Source organism: Nycticebus coucang, chromosome 10 (assembly GCF_027406575.1).
Source record: "Nycticebus coucang isolate mNycCou1 chromosome 10, mNycCou1.pri, whole genome shotgun sequence".
Lineage (NCBI taxonomy): Eukaryota > Metazoa > Chordata > Mammalia > Primates > Lorisidae > Nycticebus > Nycticebus coucang.
Genome location: NC_069789.1, coordinates 61,665,775 through 61,689,030, shown reverse-complemented (window position 1 = coordinate 61,689,030; position 23,256 = coordinate 61,665,775). Strand labels below are relative to the sequence as shown.

General features: G+C 40.4%; 1 protein-coding gene across 4 annotated transcripts in view; it reads left to right on the top strand.

Annotated features, from left to right (window-relative positions):
* The first annotated feature begins 343 nt into the window (after positions 1 to 343).
* The window catches only part of CAMSAP2 (calmodulin regulated spectrin associated protein family member 2), a 129,779-nt gene continuing 106,866 nt past the window's right edge, over positions 344 to 23,256 (top strand). For all 4 annotated transcript variants that reach the window (XM_053605620.1, XM_053605619.1, XM_053605618.1 and 1 more), the window contains exons 1-2: positions 344 to 482; positions 20,522 to 20,781. In XM_053605620.1, coding sequence (XP_053461595.1) covers positions 344 to 482; positions 20,522 to 20,781 — 399 coding nt within the window. The remainder of the gene's footprint in view (positions 483 to 20,521; positions 20,782 to 23,256) is intronic.

Below are 23,256 nucleotides of genomic sequence, written 5' to 3'. Positions count from 1 at the left end.
CCCAAGCCCGTGTGACTAAACGGAGACAAAGGGGAGGCGGCCTCACACGCGCGCTCGCGGGGCGGGTGTCTCGGAGGGGCGCCGGCGCTGGACCGACGCTCGCGCGGACGGACTGACGGACACGGCGCCGCCACATTCTTATGCCCGGGAGCGGCGGCCTCCGCGGGAGGCGGCGGGCTCGCGGCGCGGATAGCTGAGCTCTTCTCCCCCGTCGGCGTCCGGCTGGCCTCGCCCCGGCCCCGATGGTTTGAGCTCGCTTCTCCTCCCCTGCCGACCCCCGCAGCGGCGAGGCCACACCATGTGAAGGTTAGAGCCGGGACATCCCGAGGAGCCGCCGTAAAAGATGGGGGATGCTGCAGACCCCCGGGAGATGAGAAAGACGTTCATTGTTCCAGCCGTCAAGCCCTTTGACCACTATGACTTCTCCAGGGCCAAAATCGCCTGCAATCTGGCCTGGCTGGTGGCCAAAGCCTTTGGGACAGGTTAGTGGTGTCTTCCCTCCCGTCTTCCTCCTGAAGATGTCCACATCCCTTGTTCCTGATTCTTGAATCCCTTTCCATGCCTGTCTTCTCGTACAGGTTCAGGGAGATGATGGGAGATTAGGAACAGGAGAAAGGAAGGAGAAATAAAGAAAGCAGGTTTGATCGTAAGAGAAGGGCTCTTGAGTGGTCCGGTGGGCTTTGGCCAGATTCCTTTTATTCCGTAGCAAAAGTGTTTTGTTTTCAAATGAGCAGTTTTGTCGCGTTTTTACGTAGAGTGGTTTTAATTTGTGGTGTTTTCCTCATTGTGCTGCATACATTTCCCCCTGTCATAATTGTGATTACACCACCAAGAAATCTTGAGTTCGTTTCTTTATTGTTGGAAGAAGGTTGAATGTACATAGTACTGTATTGATTTCTGACATTTGTAATGGTGACTGCTATTCATGCTCCAAAGGGTGTAAGGTGGCCTGAGTTGAGTGCACTGTTACATTTTGTTGTCATTTTTTAAGCATGTTTCAGTCCTCCTTACACATTTCAGGTTCTTATTAAATCAGTTATTTAAAACCCAATGTTTAGTTTGCCGACTGTAGGCAAAATAATGTATTTTCATTTCATATGGTCACTGAAGCATATTTTTTTTTCAGAAATATATTTTCACTTAATAAATTAAGATTAAAAAACTCCCTACCTTGGGAATTTTTTCTGATAAAGAAATTTTTTGAGGGCATGTGGTATTCACACAAATTGTATGGTATAGGAGCAACTAAACACTCCCTCCAAAATCCAGTTATTGCAAAATAACAGGAAAAGGGCCTCCTGTTGTAAATTTCTTAGCTTTTGCTTTTAGGAGCCCATGTTGTGGAATGCTAAATAAATTAGAGCGGCTTTTTATTGGAAGATGCTCTTGTAAAGTAATTTAGTACGATAATTTCTAAGAGTAATTTTGCAAAATTTCCATTTCCTACTTAATGAATTTTAGATAAATAAAGTATTTGTTGAAAAGTTCCTTCAGATTTACAAACTTACCCAGATGTTAAATATAGGTTTTAGTGGATGATGGCTGATTTCCAATTTTGACTGTGAAAATACGTTGGTAGATGGTTTAATTCAGTTTTACTACTTCAACTTTACACAGCTGAGTATTTTCAGGACTTGCACATCTCAGCTAAATACCAGATGAATTATTTGAATTAGCTTTTGGGGGAAACTTAACATCGATGTGATTTTATGGTTATGACAGCCTTAATTCTATTTGAGTTCTCAGGCTTTGATATGAACTGGCATTAGGAATAAATATAAATTCTTTTGAAATTATTTATATTTTAAACATTTCTTTGAAACTGAACATCTAGTGTAACACATAGGAAAAAGCACAAAGCCTTACTGCTTTTTTTTTTTTTTTTAATCTACTGAATTTAAGCTTCATATTACTGCTTTTTAAAAAGGATTTCTGGCATCACTGATATAAGCAGTAAGAATAATAGATGAATTTTGCTTTTAATTTAAGCAGCATATTGACACTAATATCTGTTTGGACAGTAAACGAAGGCTATTTACTTAGGGATAATAGAAAGGGGCACAATTATATAGTAACTTATATGTGGAAAAGTAGTGTGTCCAAAATGGAAGGCAGAAGGAATAAGAGAAATATTTTCTCTCCATCTGAAACTGAGAGATTACTTACTGTACAGATGTAAAAATTTTGGTATGCCTTCACGGAGGCTTCTACTCAGAAAATGGCCTACTTTCTGGATATTTGTCAGGTAGGTTACTAGATTCTGGACCACTTGATGAAGACATTTAATACGCTTGAATAAGAAAGGAAGTGAAGAGAATCTAGTATCAGTGGACTCTGACATCTGGCAGGCACTCTGCTGGATGCTTTGCGTTAAGTTGTACATTAGGGATTCACAACTCTGTGACGTAGGTAGTGTGTTCCCCATTAAAAAAAATGCCAGTGCACAGAGAGGTTAAAGAATTTTCCTATCACACTCTAACACTACATCACTATCACTATTATGACATTCTAAATAAATTACAGTACTTCATTTTTTCTTACAGCAGCTTTATGGGTACTGTCCTCGTTTTGCAGATGAGGGTGCAGCTCAGAGAGATTAATTTACACAAGATTAAACATCTGGCAAGTGTCATTCTGCATGCCAGTTCAGGTTTTTCTGACTCTGACTTTGGTTATTACTCTATACCATTCTGCAGAGTAATCCTTTTAGCTGCAAGTGTGAAAAATGTGCATATAGTACATGTTGTGGCCTATATTATTTTTTCTGTATGAATTGTGCAGATCTTAAGTCATTGTCAGATGATTTATATGATTGTAGTTAGTTCTTTTTTTTTTTTTTTGTAGAGACGGAGTTTCACTTTATGGCCCTTGGTAGAATGCTGTGGCCTCACACAGCTCACAGCAACCTCCAACTCCTGGGCTTAAGCGATTCTCTTGCTCAGCCTCCCGTGATTGTAGTTAGTTCTTAGTTACATTTGCCTTGGCACCAGTTTGAATGGATAAAGAGACTATTGCTTTTCCATTCCATTCAAAATGGAATGAAAAGCAAGTTTAGAAGACTTTCAGAGACAAGGAGTTAATACATTATTAAAAATATGTTTGTACATTTTGTTTATTTGTTGTCAACAGCTTTTCTTTTTTTTTTTTTTTTTGTGGTTTTTGGCCGGGGCTGGGTTTGAACCCGCCACCTCTGGCATATGGGACCGGCGTCCTACTCCTTGAGCCACAGGCGCCGCCCTGTCAACAGCCTTTCAAAACATAAATCTATATGGAATGAATAGAAAAAAAGTAAGATTTTTTTCTTTTTTTAAGAGACAGAGTCTCACTTTATCACCCTCAGTAGAGTGCTGTAGCATCACAGCTCACAGCAACCTCCAACTCCTAGGCTTAGATGATTCTCCTGCCTCAGCCTCCTAAGTAGCTGGGACTACAGGCACCAGCTATTTTTTGTTGCAGTTTGGCGGGGGCCAGGTTTGAACCTGCCACCCTCGGTAGGCCAGCACCCTACCCACTGAGCCATAGGTGCCACCCAAGATTTTTTTTGGATGTAAATATTCTTCATTGACTGCAGATGCTGTTATGCAGAAAAGGCTAATAGCATATTTCAAAAGTATTACCTAATTGTATTCAGTTATTCAAAAAATTAGCCTAACTTTTAAGTATGATTTACTAAAATCTTTCCTTTTATAATGACAGATAGGGACTTCAGGTAGTGATTTAGGGTTTTGCTGTCAGAAACTTTATTAACTTATGACATTTTAAAAAAGTAGTTGCTTTTGAAACACTATGTTGGAAAAGTAATTTAGAATGATAGCTGGAAATAAATTGTGGGTATAGCGAAATAATTGAACTATGCAAAAGAAATAAAACTCCAGCATTGTTAATACCTAGAAAGTAGATGTGAAATATTTACTTAATTTGAAGTCTTAACATCAGGAGCTTTGAATCTTTTTTTCCCCCTTGACCCTAAAAATATTCCAAATAGCCCAAATCTTTATAGAATCTAGATACAGTTTTGATCAAAATGAACAATAAGTTTGTGTAAATGAATTTGAAACAGATTCCCTAACGGCTTTAATTGCAGAAGAAGGCGTTAAAAACTATTTGTGCTTTTTCTACTACTATATTTGAAGAGTTTAACTTAATTTTTTTTTTTTATTTATTTTTTTTGTGTGTGTTTTTTTTTTTTTTTGGCCGGGGCTGGGTTTGAACCCGCCACCTATGGCATATGGGACCGGCGCCCTACTCCTTGAGCCACAGGGGCCGCCAGTTTAACTTAATTTTTAAGCAGTGTTACCGAGTGGCTTTAAATGTTCTATTCCCTTAATGTTCTATTTCCTCTGGGGAAATGGTAGGTATAGAACCTCCTGTAACACTCTTCTTTACTAAATTCTTAAATTTAGAGTTCTCAACATGGAATTCAAGACCTACTTCCTGGTGTCAGTTTATCATTTCAACCTTATCAACTATTATTCCCCCTTTTATACCATTTAGTTTAGTGATACAAAATCATTTGCTGTTATAAACATGCCTTGTTAAATTTCTTTCTATATCATACCAGCAGATGTTGCTGTCAAAATCCTACATAAGATCTGACTCTGATGCGTGTATGAAGATTGTAAGAACATTAGATAACCTTGTGGTTAAGAGAGACTGCTAGTGGAGAGGCCAGTTTGGGATGTTACTGCAGGAGTCTGGGCAAAAGATGATAAGGGCTTAAAGTAGGGGGAAAACGATAATAACTATAAACTGGTAACACTTACTGAGCTTTTACTGTGTGTCAAGCACTTTATGTATATTATCACATTCCAATGCTCTTGACACCCGCATGCAGTAGAAACTGTTAATCATTCCAATTTTACTGATAAGGAATGTGAGGCCCAGGGCTTTAGAAACTCATCCAAAGCTACCTAACTAACTGAGCTAAGAACCGAACATGGGGAATCTGTCTTTAGTCTATGCTCTTAATGCTGTGTTCAATGGGTTGAAGTGAAAGGGATGTAGAGAGAGGCAAATCATTAAAAAAATGTTGCCAAAATTTAATCCCTGGTGTTTTAAATGACTGAATTTGAGGCATATGGGGGATGGTTTATTTAATTTATTAATTTATTTAATATGAGACAGAGTCTCCCTTTGTTGCCCGCAGGAGAGTGCTGTGGCGTCATAGCTCACAGCAATCTCAAATTCTTGGGGTCAAGTGATCCTCTTGCCTTAGCCTCCTAAGCAGCTGGGACTATAGACACCTGCCATAAGGCCTGGCTATTTTTCAGAGATGAGGTCTCTTTGTTACTCAGGCTGGTCTCGAATTCTTGAGCTGAGGCGATTCACCCCGCTCACCCTCCCACAGTACTAGGATTACAAGTGGGAGCCACCACACTGGGCCTATTTGTATTTTTTTTTGAGAGAGACACTCACTTTCTCACCCTTGGTGGAGTGCCCTGGCCTCATAGCTCACAGCAATCTCAAACTCTTTGGCTCAAGAGATCCTCTGCCTCAGCCTCCTGAGTAGCTGGCACTATAGGCACCCTCCACAATACCCAGCTTTTTAGAGACAGGGTCTTGTTCTTCTCTTGCTGGTCTTGAATTCCCGAGCTCAGGCAATCTGTTGGATCCGCCAGCCTCGCCTTCTAGAATGTTAGCTAAGATTACAGGTGTGAGCCACTGCGCCTGGCCTGGGGAATGGTTTAAATGAAAAAGGAGTATACAATATATAAGGATGAGGTCACCTAAGAGTTTAGGAAGGATGAGGTTACATGAGAGTTTGGGAGATAGTGACTGGGAGGATGAATTTAATGCCATTGACGGAGATAAAGCTGCAAGTTGGAATGGGAAGGCAGCTTTTTTTTTTGGAACCTTTGAACTTAATGTGTTGGCCAAATACCTTGTCTGAGAATGTCAGTGGAAGAGGTAGCTACAAATGTAGGTCTGCAATATGATTGAGAAGTTGAGGCTAGAAATAACAGTTTGGTAATCTTCTGTATATAGTGCACAATTGAAATTGGAGGTAGATAAAATTGTAGAAGGAAAGAAGAAATTAGAGACAGAATCTAGAATAGTGAATACTTATAACGGGGGACAGGCACAGTCAGAGGAGATTGTAATAGCTATCAGAGAGTTAGAAAGAGATTGAGAAAGTGTAGTGACAGGGTGTGGTGATTCATGCCTGTAATCCTAGCACTTCAGGAGGCTGAGGCAGGTGGAGTGCTTGAGCTCAGAAGTTCGAGACCAGCATGAGGAAGAGCAAGACCCCATCTCTACTAAAAATAGAAAAAACTGGGCATTGTGGCAGGTGCCTGTCATCCTAGCTATTCAGGAGGCTCAGGTCAGAGGATCTCTTGAGCCCAAGAGTTTGAAGTTGCTGTGAGCTATGATGAGGCCATGACAGTCTACTCAGGACACTCCACCCAGCACGACAGAGTGAGACTCATGTCAAAAAATAACTAAATAAATAATAAATAAATAGTGTAGCAACACCGAAGCCCTGGGAGGAGAAAGTTTCAAGGAGAGTAATCCCATTGATTGTCTGATTAACAATATCAAATCCTACGGGTCTAAGCTATGTCTTTCTGTTTAAGAGTTTATGCTTTCATGGGGGAGATGTGATAGATGTATAAGTACTGTAGAGTTTGGGAAAGCTATGATAAGAGCTATGTAACTTGAAAAATGATGTTCAGAGGGAGACCAGTGGGGGTGGAGTCCAATAGGCTGGAGGTGGGGACTGGAGGGGAGGCATGGGGGGGCAAGGGGGAAGAAGGTAATTTTCAGCCTCAGTGGTCTATGAAGGAAGACCTTTGTGGTGGACGTAGTATTTAAACTAGACTCAGAAGGGAGTCAGGTGAATGAAAGTAGACATTGTAGTTGGAGGAGATGGTTTGTGGATAGGCATGCAGTTGTGAAACCCAGATGGCGTTAATGAAACAACATAGACTAGATTGACTGGATGAAATTTATGTAATGAAGTAGTAGGGGATCCAGCTTGAAAGACAAATTGAGACAATTTTGTGAAGGGCCAGATTAAGGAATTTGGTATTTAATTTAGTAGATAAATTATACTAAGCACCTTGGATAAAAAGAGAAAACTATTACTAATTTGTTAAAAATGTACTCTATGTTAATTATTCTTATGAGCATTTTTATCTAAATTATATCTTTTAACTCTGAGAGTGACCTATTAGTAGAGATTATTTTATTTCTTTTTCTAAACCTTAAAAACAGGGTTTCCCAACTGCAGAACTGTTGGCTGGCTAGTTCTTTGTTGGTGGTGGGCTGTCCTGTGCATGTGCATCTTAGGATTTTAGTAGCATTCTTGGCCTCTAACTACTAGATGCCAGTAGTGTTCCCTATCCCTACTCCCACCCTACCTGGTGACAAACAAAAATGTTGGTAGACATTGTCCACTGTCTTCTGAGGAGCAAAAGGACTCTAGGTTGAGAGTCACTGATAAAAATATTGGAAGACACACGACACACTATTGATTTAAAAAGTTTCTTTCCGGCGGTGCCTGTGGCTCAGTGAGTAGGGCGCCGGCCCCATATGCCGAGGGTGGCGGGTTCGAGCCCAGCCCCGGCCAAACTGCAACCAAAAAATAGCCGGGCGTTGTGGCGGGCGCCTGTAGTCCCAGCTGCTCGGGAGGCTGAGGCAAGAGAATCACGTAAGCCCAAGAGTTAGAGGTTGCTGTGAGCCGTGTGACGCCACGGCACTCTACCCGAGGGCGGTACAGTGAGACTCTGTCTCTACAAAAAAAAAAAAAAAAGTTTCTTTCCATATTGGAATACAAAATAATTAGAAAACATCTTGATTTCAAAATATTAAAAATGAAAATAAGATAGTTTGCCTTTTTTTTTTAATAAATGAGAAAACAGGTTTTGCGGAATTAACTAACTTGCCCTTGATCATTCAGCCTGTAAGTGTTGAAACCAAAATTAGAGTCTATGCTTTTATGATACTAAAATTTGTCTTAACCTCTGTTACACTCTTTCCGTATTTCTACAATTTTATAGTACATTACTGGAAAAGAAAACATAAAGATAGCATGAAAACCTTTCATACGTCACCCTTAAATTTTTTTTTTTGTAAAATTCAAAAGTATGTTTGATTTTTTTTAATGAGCCTATTTATATTGGATTATTTAATACAGAAGTATGAAATACATTTTGTGTGGATCTGTCATTTCAAAGTCACTTTCCTCCCTCTGTGGATCTAGTTTTTTATGTATACCAATTTATAAACCCTTCTATTGGTAAATTCTAAAGAATGGTATTTAAATGAAATACTGTGCATTTATAAGTAGTGACAGGCCTGATGCTTTGGCTGAGATAATAATTGTTTTATTATATTCAGCACCTTTACCATAAGCATAGTTTTTCCTTTTTTTCCTAAACATTGATCCTTCACCAAAATATCATTTTAGATAAGAGGTCTGTATAGTAGTGTCATACAGTTCTCTTTTTTACCAGTTACTCCCTTCTTTTCTGGGATATTTTCCTAAATCACTCGGTTTCATTTTTTCCTATTTGCTAAATATTCATGATAATAAGTATTCATATTCCACATTGAGTTGTGATATACACATATAGTTGCAGAGTGTTAGAATTTATCAGACTTAAACTTAGCCTGTGGGTAATTTGTTTCCCATGGTGGAATGGAATTGTATTTCTTGTAATTATTTCAAAGAATTCTTTTTCCCCTAAATAATTCTTTTTATTAAAAATATTTTTCACTAGAAACAAGGAAAAATAAAACAGAGGCTAGGAATACAGCAATAGAGAGGAGACTGAACACCCTCTCCAACCCTCTTAGTTGGATTGGACTCTTTAGTATTATGACTAGTAATGTTCATGAGGTACCTGTATTCTGTTTTCTTGAGATAAAGAAATGGAAACATTAACTGAAATAGGTATTCATCTCCCTACTTTGTGTTTCAGATCCAGAGGTTCCTGGATTTATGTGTATGATCTTAAAAGTTATCTTAAAGCTACCGTGTTTCCTTAGTCCCAGCCCCTCTTTCAGACCATTTTCTTTTTTTTCTTTCTTTCTTTTTTTTTAAGAGACTGAATCTCACTTTATCGCCCTCCGTAGAGTGCCGTGGCAGCACACAGCTCACAGCAACCTCCAACTCCTGGGCTTAGGCGATTCTCTTGCCTCAGCCTCCCTAGTAGCCGGGACTACAGGTGCCTGTTGCAACGCCCGGCTATTTTTTTGTTGCAGTTTGGCCGGGGCCGGGTTCAAACCTGCCACCCTTGGTATATGGGCCGGTGTCCTACTCACTGAGCCACTTCATACCATTTTCTATGTCTAATCTAAAATGGGAATTATATGCAGAGTTTAAGTTTTTTAGGAAAATGGGAATTATATGCAGAGTTTAAGTTTTTTAGGCTCTTGGAATAAAGGGCATTTGAAATATCTTAGAAGACATATATCCTTAGCAAAGGAAAATTTCCAATGTAGATGGTTGTGTCTTTTCTGGTGGCTTTCCCCAAGTATTCTCAGGATTATCTTTTATTACTGTCTTTCTGTTCTCCATCTTTTTTTTTTTTTTTGATGCTGTTAAAATAAAGAGATTGCTGACTGTGAAATTGTTTATACATTTATATTTTGTAGAATTTTGTATTGTAACAGATTTTGAAACAGCAGAAATTGTCTTTTTTTAGCTATCCCATTTTTTTATCTAGATGCTACAGGTCTTGATTATAGGCTTTTGAAAATTTATTAACACTTAAAAATATTTTTTGAATAGGTAAACAGGCACAGATTAAAAACTCAAGTTGTAAAAGAGTAGAGGTAGTGAAAGGTCTCCTTCCCACCTGGACTTTGAGCCACTCTATTTCTGTTTTAAGCAAGATGACATCAGAAATTTGTTTTTCAAAAGATCTATTTGAGGCTTTTCACCCATGGCACAGTGGTTATGGCGCCAGCCACATGCACTGAAGCTGGCAGGTTTGAGCTCGGCCTGGGCCAGCTAAACAGCAATGACAACTGCAACAAAAAAATAGCTGGGCATTGTGGTGGGTGCCTGTAGTCCCAGCTACTTGGGAGGCTGAGGCAAGAGAATCGCTTGAGCCCAAGAATTTGATGTTGCTGTGAGCTGTGACACCACGGTACTCTTCCCAGGGTGACATGAGACTCTGTCTCAAAAAAGAAAAAGATCTGTTTGAGTACACCTAAAAATGGTTCAAATTGTAAATTTTATGTTATGTATATTTTACCACTATTTAGAAAAAGATTTCTTGGGAGCATTAGAAAATGAATTGGAGGTGGGCTAAGAGTTATGAAGGAATAAACCAATTGCGAAGTTATTCTGGTTTTGGTGACGGATGCTGCATCTTGAATTTGGATGATAGCCATGGATATGGAGACAAGTGGATGAATGTAAAAAATAAGACCTGGTGATTGATTGGATATGTAGAAGGAAAGATGAGATCTTGGAAAGTGTTAAGATTGATTCTGTGTGTATTTTGTGAGAAAGAGAACAACAGAAGAGGGCCAGATTGTGTATGTGTGTAAAAGAGAGGGTGGGAAAGAATAGCAGAGGAACGTGTAAAATGGTGGTGTATGCTTTAGGCCTTTGGAAATTCATGCGAGGAGCTTACAAGACCTCAAGGATAAGAGATATAGATGGTAATTAAAGTCAAAGTGGGTGGCTTCCAGTCACTTTGAAGGAAAGTCTGGAGAGAGAACTGAGGAGTCACAACTGGAGGGCCAGCAAAGGAGCCACACATAGGGTGGCTACAGAGGAAAAGAAAACCAAGGAGCTTGTGTGCGGTTCACGCCTATATATAATCCTAGCACTCTAGAAGGCCGAGGCGGGTGGATTGTCTGGGCTCATGGGTTGGATACCAGACTGAGCAAGAGCTGGTCTCTTAAAATAGCCAGGCGTTGTTGTGGGCGCCTGTAGTCCCAGCTACTTGGGAGGCTGAGGCAAGAGAATCTCTTGAGCCCAGTTTGAGTTGTTGTGAGCTATGATGCACGACACTCTACTCAGGGCAACAAAATGAGGCTCTGTTTCCAAAAATAAAATAAAATAAAAGAAAGAGAAGAAAACAAGAGGAGTGTGGAATCTCAGAAGCTAGGGAAAAGGACATTGAGGATGAGATGGAGCTGAGAAAGTAAGTAAAAAGTCTCAAAAACATCTACAGTATTTAGCAATAGGGTCGTTATTTATTGATCGTTTCACTGAGAACATTTTGAGTGTAATGTAGAGACAGAAATAAGATTAGTTTGAAAGTGAATGGGAGATTATATCAGCTATGCTGTCTTCACTTGTAGTGACAGAAAATCCAACTCAAATTGGCTAACAGGAAGGAAAATTTCTGAAAAAGTCCTGAAGTAAGATGAGCTTTGGATCTGATTTGATCAGTGCACTATCTTCCTTGTCTGTGTAATTTCTTTAGTTGTGTCTTTGTGTGTGGATTTCATTTTTTTTTTTTTTTTTTTTTTGAGACAGAGCCTCAAGCTCTTGCCCTGGGTACAGTGCTGTGGCATCACAGCTCACAGCAACCTCCAACTCCTGGGCTCAAGCGATTCTTCTGCCTCCACCTCCCAAGTAGCTGGGACCACAGGCGCCCAGCTATTTTTTTTTTTTTTTTTTGGTTGCAGCTGTCATTGAATCCGCCAGCTCAGGTGTATGTGGCTGGCACCTTAGCCGCTTGAGCCACAGGTGCCGAGCCATGGAATTCATTCTTGACTTGTCTTTTCACATGGTAGAAAATGGCTGTAATAGTTCCAGGTCTCAAGTCTTACTTCTCATACCATTCAGAGAGAGCTCTTGTCTAGTCATTGAATAAAAGTTCTGCCCTCTTCTCTTGCTTTTTTCTTTCTTTTTAAATAAACAAAACCATCTGATTATAGAAAACCTTACATATATACAATAGCAATAATTTACTCATCATCCAGCCTCCATAGTCATCAACTTCTGGCCAATCTTGATTCAACTGTTAACACTTCCCCTTTTGCCAACTGAATGAAGCAAATCTCAGACATCATATCATTAATGATATCTATATCTACAATATGTGAGTTTTTATCTATATACATTTTAGTCCTTAATTCATCTAGCCTATGGGCATTCATCAGGCTCTGGCAAGCTACAGCTGTGGACTCAATATTAAGGACTCAATATTCATATCTATAAATATGTCAGTATTTATCTCTAAAAGTTAAGGAATCCCTTTTAAACGTAAACATGATACTGCATCATAGTACTGTCATCATCGCATCACTTCATATCATCACTATTAACATTTCTGATTATTTCTGTATTTTTATTTTTTATTTATTTTATGTTTTTACAGACAGTATCTTACTTTGTTGCCCAGGCTTGACTACAGTAGCTTAATCATAGTTCATTGTAACCTTGACTTCCTGGGCTCACGCAGTCCTAACACTTCAGCCTTCTGTGTAGCTGGAACTAGAAGTGCAGGCCACCATACTTGGCTACATTTTTTTTTCCTGTTTTGTAGAGATGGAGTCTTGTGTTGCCCTGGCTGGTCTCAAACTCCTTGCCTTAAGCGAGCCTTCTGCCTAGGCCTTCCAAAGTGCTGGGATTATAGGTGTGGCCTAGAAAACTACATTAAAAAGATACTTACTTTTATTATTTGGTTACCCTGTGGGGCTATGTGGGAAATTACCTTGATGCATTGGTGGCCTCCAAGTATTTAACAGGCAGACTGCCCCAGAGGTTACAGAATAGCAGGCTCATTTACGAACAATTTAAATTGATCAAATCATGTGATTTGTTGGATCATTTTACTTTGAGAAGCAAGAGGAAAGAGACAGGGTAAGTTAAAACACGTAGGTTAGGGTGCACATAGGGAGGAAGGACCACACTCCCTGGAGGCTGCTGTATAGTGTTCTCCTGTCCTCTCTCTGCCACATTAGCCTTCCCTGCTGCTGACAGTGTGGTAAACAGGACCAGAGTTGAGGTTTGAACAAAGAGACCCACCCAGACACACCGGCCAGGGCTTCATACTTGCCTATCCGACAGACACAGGGGATAAGCATGCCTGCCACAGCTGTAGCTTGCCAGAGCCTGATGAATGCCCATAGGCTAGATGAATTAAGGACTCATGAATATTAAGTGTTCATGTATTCATTTACTCCTGTTTGTTTAATTATGCATATTTGGTATAGCATGAATATTTAGTACCTAGGTGCCTCATAAATATTAGGTGTCTTGTTTTTTCCATCCCTTCCTGTGTTTAATAGTGATACTAACCGCTTACCTTTACTGAAGACATGCTATCAATTCTTTGTCTAACATATTTTTTTACTAGCTACTTTATACTTAAAATGTCTTAAAATATTTCACCTATGCTTTACAAACTACAAACGTTCATCTTTTATAATTGAATTGAATAGTCAGTCTGAAAAGAAAAATTTTATTGCATTGAAGTACAGAGAAGCATGATAAATACTATATTCTTTCTTTGTTGGGGGAAAATTAGGCCAAATTGAATGGATCGTGGGTCCCTGAGAGTCTGAAAGAGGGTAAAGAATAGAAGGAAAGAGCATTCCAAACTGAGTGACCAGGAACTGGATGTGGCTGGCAGGGATAGGAGCATTCCTTCCTTTCTTGTAGGCCAGGGGAAGGATTTTAATACTTAAAAAGTGGGCAGTTAGGTGGCATCCATGTATGGCCAGTGTATGCTGGCCACATACACCGAGGCTGGCAGGTTCGAGCCTGGCCTGGGGCTGCCAAACGACAATGACAACTTCAACCAAAAAATCGCTGGGCGTTCTGGCGGGCACCTGTAGTCTTAGCTACTCGGGAGGCTGAGGCAAGAGAATCGCTTAAGCCCAAGAGTTAGAGGTTGCTGTGAGCTGTGACGCTACGGCACTCTACTGAGGGCAACATAGTGAGACTCTGTCCCAAGAAAAAAAGTGGGCAGTCATTGAAACCCTTGGGAACGGTGGCAGTGATGGTTGTGGTATGTGTGGCGTAATCAAATTTACTTATGGAAAAATAAGCAAATTCTGGTTACAATAGAGAAGGCCTGGAGGAGGGAGATGAGTTGAGATTGTGAGAAAGATGGGTTTGGGTTGTATTCCTTAATGGATTTTATTTTGGAGTTGAAGGGGAGAAGGAGCCATTAATGATGGCCCCTATGTTTCTGGCTTACGCACCTGGATAGGGTGTAGTTCATTGATGTAAGGAACACTGGAAGATCATAAAGTTTGGGAGAAAAAATTGACCTGGGGCATTTTGAAGTTTTCTAACTTTTTCAGCTTAATTTCAAACATACAAGAATAGCATAAAGAACTCTCAAATATCTGTTACTCAGATTTACCAATTGTTAACATTTTATCCCGTTTGTTTTTTGTTCTGTTCTGTGTTTTATTTTTTGTTTTTGAGAAATGGTCTTGCTCTGTCACCCAGGCTAGAGAGCCATGGCATAATATAAGCTCACTGCAAACTCAGACATTTGTGCTCAAGTGCTTCAGCTTCCCTAGTAGCTGGTACTATAGGCACATCCCACCACGCTAGTTTTTCTACTTTTTGTAGAGACGCAGGTCTTGCCCTTGGATTGCTTGAGTCCGAGAGTTGGAGGTTGCTTTGAGCTAGGATGATGCCATGGCACTCTATCCAGGGTGACAGCCTTGAGACTGTCTCACAAAAAACAAAACAAACAAACAAACAAAAAAAAAAAAAACAGAAAGAAAGCAAACTAATGACTGGAAATTTTTAAAAATAACATTTTCAGTCACTTATCAGGTATTTGCTTACCATGTCACCAGTGCTTATTACCATATACCAGACACGGAATAGGTGCTGGGGATTCACATCATGGTAAATATGACAGACAGTCCTTGCCCTTGGGTCACATGAGTATTTTCATTTCAATACATCCTTGTCAACAGTGAATTTACATGTTTTTCTTTTCTGCCATTTTGATAGGCAAAAAATGTCTCATTGTATCTGTCCTTGATTACTGCTACTGTGAATTTTTCATGTTACTGACTTTTTTAATCAAGTTTAAAGTCTCTGGTTTACTTTCAGTTAAAGTTTTTCGAAATTCAAAAGTACTGTATTAGTAATTGTTTTAGAAACAATTTTTTAAGATTTGGAAAATAAGGTGGTATGCTCATGATTTAGCATGATGCAACTCAAATGCACCGCCCTTCGCCCTTCTGCCTCCTGCCCCATTTATTGTTGTAAAGAAATCTATCACTTGCTGGAATATAGATGCAACTGGTAGCTAACCCAGTTTCATAGAAAATTGACTTTTGCAATATGGTCTCTTCTCTCTCTACTTGTACCTCAAGCATTTCAGGTGAAAATTTCAAAACATATTTAGTCAGGATTTATAATGACATGATTAATCAGGCTTTATAATGACATGATTAATGTCTGTTCTGCCTAAGTCCTGGTACACAAGAAAAACTTGTCTCTGATCCTCTGCAATTCTAGCGATGATATTTCACTCAGCCATTCTGTTAAGTATTAACTTCTTAAATTTGAGTTCTGGAGGTTAGGGAGAGAGTGAAACCTCTTATTTTTGATCCCCTCCCCTTTTTGTTTTTTCTAATATGCTCTTTTGGTTCATTTTTTAAAAAGTGTGATACAATTCCCAATTGTTTTTTTTTTTTTAATAATAGTACCGTTGGTAAAATGATAGGCAATTTTGAAGTCTTAAGCATATTTAGTTCTTGAAAATTTGTTTTGCAGTTTTTGGCCAGGGCTGGGTTTGAACCCGCCACCTCCGATATATGGGGCCGGCACCCTACTCCTTGAGCCATAGGCACCGCCAGTGATATTCTTGAAACATTCTTTGATTTGCTGTGGATCCTTTCCTTTTCCCTCTCATTGTGTCTTTTTATTTTTATTTTTTATTTATTTATTTTTTTGAGACACTTCGTGCCCTGGGGTTGAGTACTGTGGTGTCATAGCTTATAGCAACTTCAAACTCTTGGGTTCAAGTGATCCTCTTGCCTCAGCCTCCTGAATTGCTGGGACTACAGGCACCTGCCACAGCGCTCGGCTGTTTTTTAGAGACCAGGTCTCATTCTTGCTCAGGTTGGTCTCAAACTCCTGAGGTCAGAAGATCCACATGCCTCAGCCTCCCAAAGTACTGGGATTGCATGTGTGAGCCAACACGCCCAGCCACTGGGGCCTTTTTTAAAACTTAACGCTGCACAACTTAGGTTTGTGGGTAGGCCTTAATAAAATGAAACCACCTTCTACCCTTGTGATCTTGGCAAAGCATGAAGATTTCTTTGAATCTATTTAGCTAGACAGTTTAGAGTAGAATTTTGTACTTAATTAGATATGTGTCCTTGGGCAAGATGACCTTTTTTTTTTTTTGTAGAGACAGAGTCTCACTTTATGGCCCTCGGTAGAGTGCCGTGGCCTCACAAAGCTCACAGCAACCTCCAACTTCTGGGCTTCAGCGATTCTCTTGCCTCAGCCTCCCAAGTAGCTGGGACTATAGGCGCCCGCCACAACGCCCGGATATTTTTTGGTTGCAGTTTGGCTGGGGCCGGGTTTGAACCCGTCACCCGCGGTATATGGGGCCGGTGCCCTACCGACTGAGCCACAGGCGCCGCCCCAAGATGACCTTTCTTAACTTCTTTATTTATAAAATGGAACTAAAAACATAGAAGGTCCTTAATAAGTATTAGTATATGTTGTATTACTTATCTATATATTATCTGATTTGCAATTTTCACCAAGATGTTATTATAAAGATCAAGTGTGAAAATGGTGTAAAAACTTAAGTAAATGGGGCGGCGCCTGTGGCTCAGTCGCTAAGGCGCCGGTCCCATATACCGAGGGTGGCGGGTTCAAACCCAGCCCCGGCCAAACTGCAACCAAAAAATAGCCGGGCGTTGTGGTGGGCGCCTGTAGTCCCAGCTGCTTGGGAGGCTGAGGCAAGAGAATCGCTTAAGCCCAGGAGTTGGAGGGTGAGGCCACGGCACTCTACCGAGGGCCATAAAGTGAGACTATGTCTCTACAAAAAAAAAAAAAAAACAAAAAAACTTAAGTAAATGATACGTAAAAAAAAAAAAAAACAACTTAAGTAAATGTTAGGTGGATGTATAGATATGTGTGTAAGACTGATAATAAACACTCATTTTTCTTTCCAGAGGTCATGTGTAGATGCCAGGTAACCTATATTAGTCATTTTTTTATTGATACTAGAAATAAAAATCCATTATGTGTACATTTTATAATAGTTATCTTAAAATCAAATAACTTTCCTTTATATAGTTCCTATAGTAAAATTTAAGTAAGTACCACTAGCACTGTATTCAGTGGTTTACAACTGAACTTAAGTATCATGCTGAGACAGCAATGTTGGTTTAAGTATATGGCAGGCTTACTGCTGGATAATATAGCTATGAAGGAAGGAAAGTGTTTAAGTATTTCCAGTTATTGGGGCAGGAATGATATTTTTAGATGTCACCAAAATCCCAAATTGATACATCCACTCTTGACCTCTTTCCAGATTGCTTTATCTCTAGCTGCTTATTGGATATTTCCACTTGGATATTTTTGCTGTTGTTTCAAAATCAACATGTCCTAAACTGAGTTTTAGATCTTGCTTGCAGAATTGGTGCTGCCTCTTACTTTCTTTTTTCTGTTAATGGTAACCTAGGCTTAATTATTCTTTTTTTTTTTTTTTTGTAGAGACGAGTCTCACTGTACCGCCCTCTGGTAGAGTGCTGTGGCGTCACACGGCTCACAGCAACCTCTAACTCTTGGGCTTACACGATTCTCTTGCCTCAGCCTCCCGAGCAGCTGGGACTACAGGCGCCCGCCACAACGCCCAACTATTTTTTTTTTGTTGTTGCAGTTTGGCCGGGGCTGGGTTCGAACCTGCCACCCTCAGCATATAGGGCCGGCGCCCCACTCACTGAGCCACAGGCGCCGCCCAGCTTAATTATTCTTGATTTTCATCTTGACCCCTCTCTTTGAAGTATTCATGGGTACTTGTCTCTTATTTTCTGCACTTTTATGTTTTCACTACAGCCTTCCAACTTCGTTTATTTATCTTTATAAAATAATCTTCTGTCTCTGATTTTTATAGCCATCAATATTAAATGCCAGATAAATTGTCCCAAACCATCAATCTTTTTTTTTTTTTTTTTTTGCAGTTTTTGGCCAGGGCTGGGCTTGAACCCACCACCTCTGGCATATGGGGCTGGTGCACCACCCATTTGAGCCACAGGCACTGCCCCAAACCATCAATCTTAATGTGTCACTCTCCTGTAAAACTGTCGGCAACTCCTTGTTAGATTATATACATAGGCCTCATGTTTAGAAGATAAATAATTACTTCCAATTTTTTTCTTCTAATACTTTTTTAAACTTTTCAGATCTGAATCACCAGTCTCTTGCATTCCAGCTTTACCTCTCATTGCTGTCCTACATGAACCCTTCCCTTCACCCAGATTGTTTGGTTTATTGTCTCTTCACATCTTTTTTCTTCTCCCTCCTCATGTTTAGAAAAGTCTTTCTCTGACTAAACAGATTCTGCCTATTCTTCCCAGGCTGTTTCCTTTTTTTTTTGCAGTTTTTGGCTGGGGCTGGGTTTGAACCCACCACCTTCGGCATATGGGGTCAGCGCCCTACTCCTTTGAGCCGCAGGCACTGCCCCCATGCTGTTTCTTTAAGATGAAGTCAGCCCACTGTGATGCTTCCTCTTCTGAACTCTTAAGCACTTAACTGTTCATTTTCTCATTTGGTATTTAATCGTTTACTACTCAATATTGTTTGTAATTTCTGAATTGCTTAACTTTACCTTGTCTGTATGCCTAAAATTTTGTAAATTACTAGCTCCTCAGAGGGTAGGGATTATTTCTAATTCCTTGACTTTCCAGAACCATGCTGGCATATAAAATGAACCATGCTGGGGGCGGCTCCTGTGGCTCAGTCGGTAAGGCACCGGCCCCATATACCGAGGGTGGCGGGTTCAAACCCGGCCCCTGCTGAACTGCAACCAAAAAAATAGCTGGGCGTTGTGGCAGGCGCCTGTAGTCCCAGCTGCTCGGGAGGCTGAGGCAAGAGAATCGCTTAAGCCCAGGAGTTGGAGGTTGCTGTGAGCTGTATGATGCCATGGCACTCTACCAAGGGCCATAAAGTGAAACTCTGTTTCTACAAAACAAAACAAACAAAAAAATGAACCATGCTGGGTACATAATATTGTGTGATGAAGATTTTTTTTAAAAATAGTAGTAGCTGTTCAGAAGCTTTAAGGTGAAAATTGCTAAGGAGTATATTAATTCTTTGTGAACAAAGTTTCTGAAGGGCTGATTTTGATTAATACTATGGTAGTACTGAGCTTATATTAAAGTTGGCTACTCAGTAATAGGATGGCTGGCTTCTGAAGTTCACCTTCCAGAGAAGGCAGGTGAGGGACTGGCTAAGTCTCAGCTGGAGCTATTAGGTTATGTTAATTTCCAACTCATGTTCCACCTCTTCTTTTAAAAGAGGAACAGTTCTCATTCTTGTTTTGCTTTGATGAGAAGCATAGAGCATAGGTAAGAAATGGGGAGGAAGAGGAAGTGATACAGAGTAGAAAAGGCAAGAAAACTTACAAAACAATGAAAAATGGTTTGTTTCTTTGGTTTGTTTTAGTAATCTTGCTGCTGTCATATGCAAAGGCAACCTAAACTTGATTTGGTAGTGGGCATTGGGAGAGTGGGTATTGGTATTCTTAAAGAGTTGTAGTTCGGAGGAAAAAGTAACTTGGGAAGAGATTTTGGTTCTTTCCCATGTCCCATTTGTAAACTACTCTTTCTTGCATCTTTATTGAACTTGAACTTGTCAGTTGGGTGTCTAGCAGGTCTTTTTTAGATAGGATGGGGAGTGGTCAATGGTAATGTGGAGATATCCTATAAGAGATTTTTCAGAGTAGTTCTCCCCTAAGCAGTAACTGTAACCTCCCCCCCTCACCCCCAAACAGCTTCAGCAGGCTGAGCAAAAGGGAGAGATACTAGAGATCTTGAGACAGGGATAAGTTAGGTGGTCTCTTCTGCAGCTTATTAGCTGTAAAACTTTGGGCAAATGATGATATACTCTCAGGAGGCAAGGCCTGAAATAGCTATTGTGGTGCATTTCCCCGTTGAGTGCTAGCCTGTGCGGGGAGTCACTGAAATTAGTTTTTAGGAATCTTATAGTTCATTCTGTAGATATGACTGTGCATGTGGGAATGCATTCCTAAGAGCCACAAGACTCAGAAAACTTTTCTCCTTGTTTGGTTTGTAGTCCTTTTTTAGAACACACTCAGAATAATATCTTCTGTAAAGGAAATTTGTGTTTTTCTCTCCTTCTAGATTATATGCCAAGGTTCAGGGAATCATCTGTTGGAGCAGTGGTTCTCAACTTTCCCGAATGCCTCGGCCCTTTAATACAGTTCCTGTGGGTCGTGACCCACAGGTTGAGAACTGCTGAGTTAGAGGGTTATTTTTGTTTTTAGAGGGAATCTTAAGTTCTGTGACATAAATAATAATTATTAAGTAAATTGTGTGTTTCTTTTTTAAAAATCTTTTAAGAAAATGTTTTTTTCATTAATCTTTATAGAAAATGTGCCAGAGGAACTTCGAGAACCATTTTACACAGATCAGTATGACCAGGAACACATCAAGCCACCTGTTGTTAATTTGCTTCTATCAGCTGAACTATACTGTCGTGCTGGGAGTCTTATTCTCAAGAGTGATGCTGCAAAACCCCTTTTGGGCCATGATGCTGTAATCCAGGCGTTAGCACAGAAAGGTCTTTATGTCACTGACCAGGAAAAATTGGTAACTGAACGAGATCTCCACAAGAAACCCATACAGATGGTGAGTCTTTGTATACCCAAAGATTATATTAACTTCCATGTATGTACTTTTGAGTGTGAATACTGTAAAATGGACAGAAATATGTTTTGAATTTGGATTATCATTTCTGCCATAAAAACAATATTTTTCTTATATACCTTGTTTCTTTAATACTGAAGGGAGATTTTAATAAACTGTGTTGGAGTATTTGGTGCCATCTAATACTGGGAGAAACATTACATCATTTCTGAGTAATGTAATTTTTATTAAATTTTAAAATTGATTTCTTCCATTGTAGAGACTAGCTAGAAGAGATGGAAGATTCTTGACTTTAATTAATCATTAGGAAAGAGTTAAGATTTGTAATGTTTAATCACATACTTAAATAACCTTTTGGCAAATTTCTGCATATCAGATATTTTTGTTTAATAACCATGAACTTGTTCTTTTTTTTTTTTTTAATTTTTGGCTGGGGCTGGGTTTGAACCTGCCACCTCTGGCCTATGGGGCCGGGGCCCTACTCCTTTGAACCACAGGTGCTGCCCCATGAACTCGTTCTTGTAGAAAACACACACAGAGGGACTCTAAGCTGGTCTGGGATGAGCAAGAACTCTCATGGTTTGCCTTTGGGGACATCTAAGTTCACTGGGGAACTCTCTCATAGTCTCTGGGGACAGCTAGTAAGTTCAGTGTATTCTGCTTCAGTCTGTTGTACTACTTTAGCTTAAGTTTCACAAAATGTGGATGTCACCAAGAATGGTATTAGAAGGAAAAACAGTTCCACACACTTGATTTAATCAAAAGTAGCCATCTTGCTTAGGAGGAAGGGAGGGGATATATGTAGAAAAGTATATTATAAAATTTATCAAATTTAAGAAGGGTGAACCAAAATTAGTTACCAATCTAGTACTAAATGTAGTTATGACCTACTTTGCTTTCTACCCATTTTTCCTTCTTTAAAATGCCTATTTTAATACTTCTAAATAATGGAGGATAATGTCTGAATAATTCAATTAATAAAATTTAGTTACATGGCTTGGCCCCAGCCACATATACCAGAGCTGGCGGGTTCGAATCCAGCCCGGGCCCGCCAAACAAAATGACAACTACAACCAAAAAATATCTGGGTGTTGTGGCGGGCGCCTGTAGTCCCACTACTTGGGAGACTGAGGCAAGAGAATTGCTTAAGCCCAAGAATTTGAGGTTGCTGTTAGCTATGATGCCATGTTACTCTACCCAGGGCGACAGCTTGAGACTTTGTCGCAAAAAAAAAAAAATTTTAGTTACAGATTTATAGTATAATTTTTTTTTTTTTTTTTTTTGACAGAGTCTCAAAGTGTCGCCCTGGGTAGAGTGCTGTGGCATCATAGCTCACAGCAACCTCCAAATTGGGCTTAAGTGATTCTCTTGCCTTAGTTTTTCTTTTTAAGTAGAGACGTGGTGTCGCTTTTGCTCCGGCTGGTCTCGAACTCCTAAGCTCAAGCAATCTACCCGCTTTGGCCTCCCCTGAGTGCTAGGATTATAGGTGTGAGCCACAGAGCCTGACCTTTTTTTTTGAGACAGAGTCTCACTTTGTTGCCCTGGGTAGAGTGCCATGGTGTCATAGCTCACAGTAGCCTCCAACTCCTGCACTCAAGTGATTCTCTTGCCTTACCCTCCCAAGTAGCTGGGACTACAGGCGCCCGCCACAACGCCCGGCTATTTCCTGGTTGCAGTTTGGCCGGGGCCGGGTTTGAACCCGCCACCCTCGGTATATGGGGCCGGCGCCCTACCGACTGAGCCACAGGCGCCGCCCCACATTTGCCCTTTTTTATTTTGAGACAGAGTCTCACTTTGTCACTCTTAGTAGAGTACCGTAGCGTCATAGCTCACAGCAACCTCAAACTCTTGGGCTCGAGTGGTGCTTGTAGCTCAAGCGGCTAAGTCACAAGCCACATACACCAGAGCTGGCGGGTTTGAATCCGGCCTGGGTCTGCCAAACAATGACAACCACACACCCCCCCCCACACACAAAAAAAGAAAACAGCCAGGCATTGTGGCGGATGCCTGTAGTCCCAGCTAATCGCCCAGGAGTTGGAGGTTGCTGTGAGCTATGACGTCACAGCACTCTACCCAGGATGATAGCTTGAGGCTCTGTCTCTTAAAAAAAAACAAACAAACTCTTGGACTCAAGCGATTCTCTTGCCTCAGCCTCCTAAGTAGCTGGGACTACAGGCGCCTTCCACAACGTCCAGCTATTTCTAGAGATGAGGTCTCGCTCTTGCCCAGGCTGGTTTCGAACCTGTGAGCTCAGGCAGTCTACCCTCCTCGGCCTCCCTGAGTGTTAGGAGTACAGGCGTGAACCACTGCGCCCAAACTGGCCTTTTTTTTTTTTTTTAATTTGAATAATTTTGGAGAATATGTTTTTTGTTACAGTGCTTTTATTTATTTTTGAGACAGAGTCTTACTTGGTCACCCTTGATGGAGTGCTATGGTATCTTAGCTCACAGCAACCTC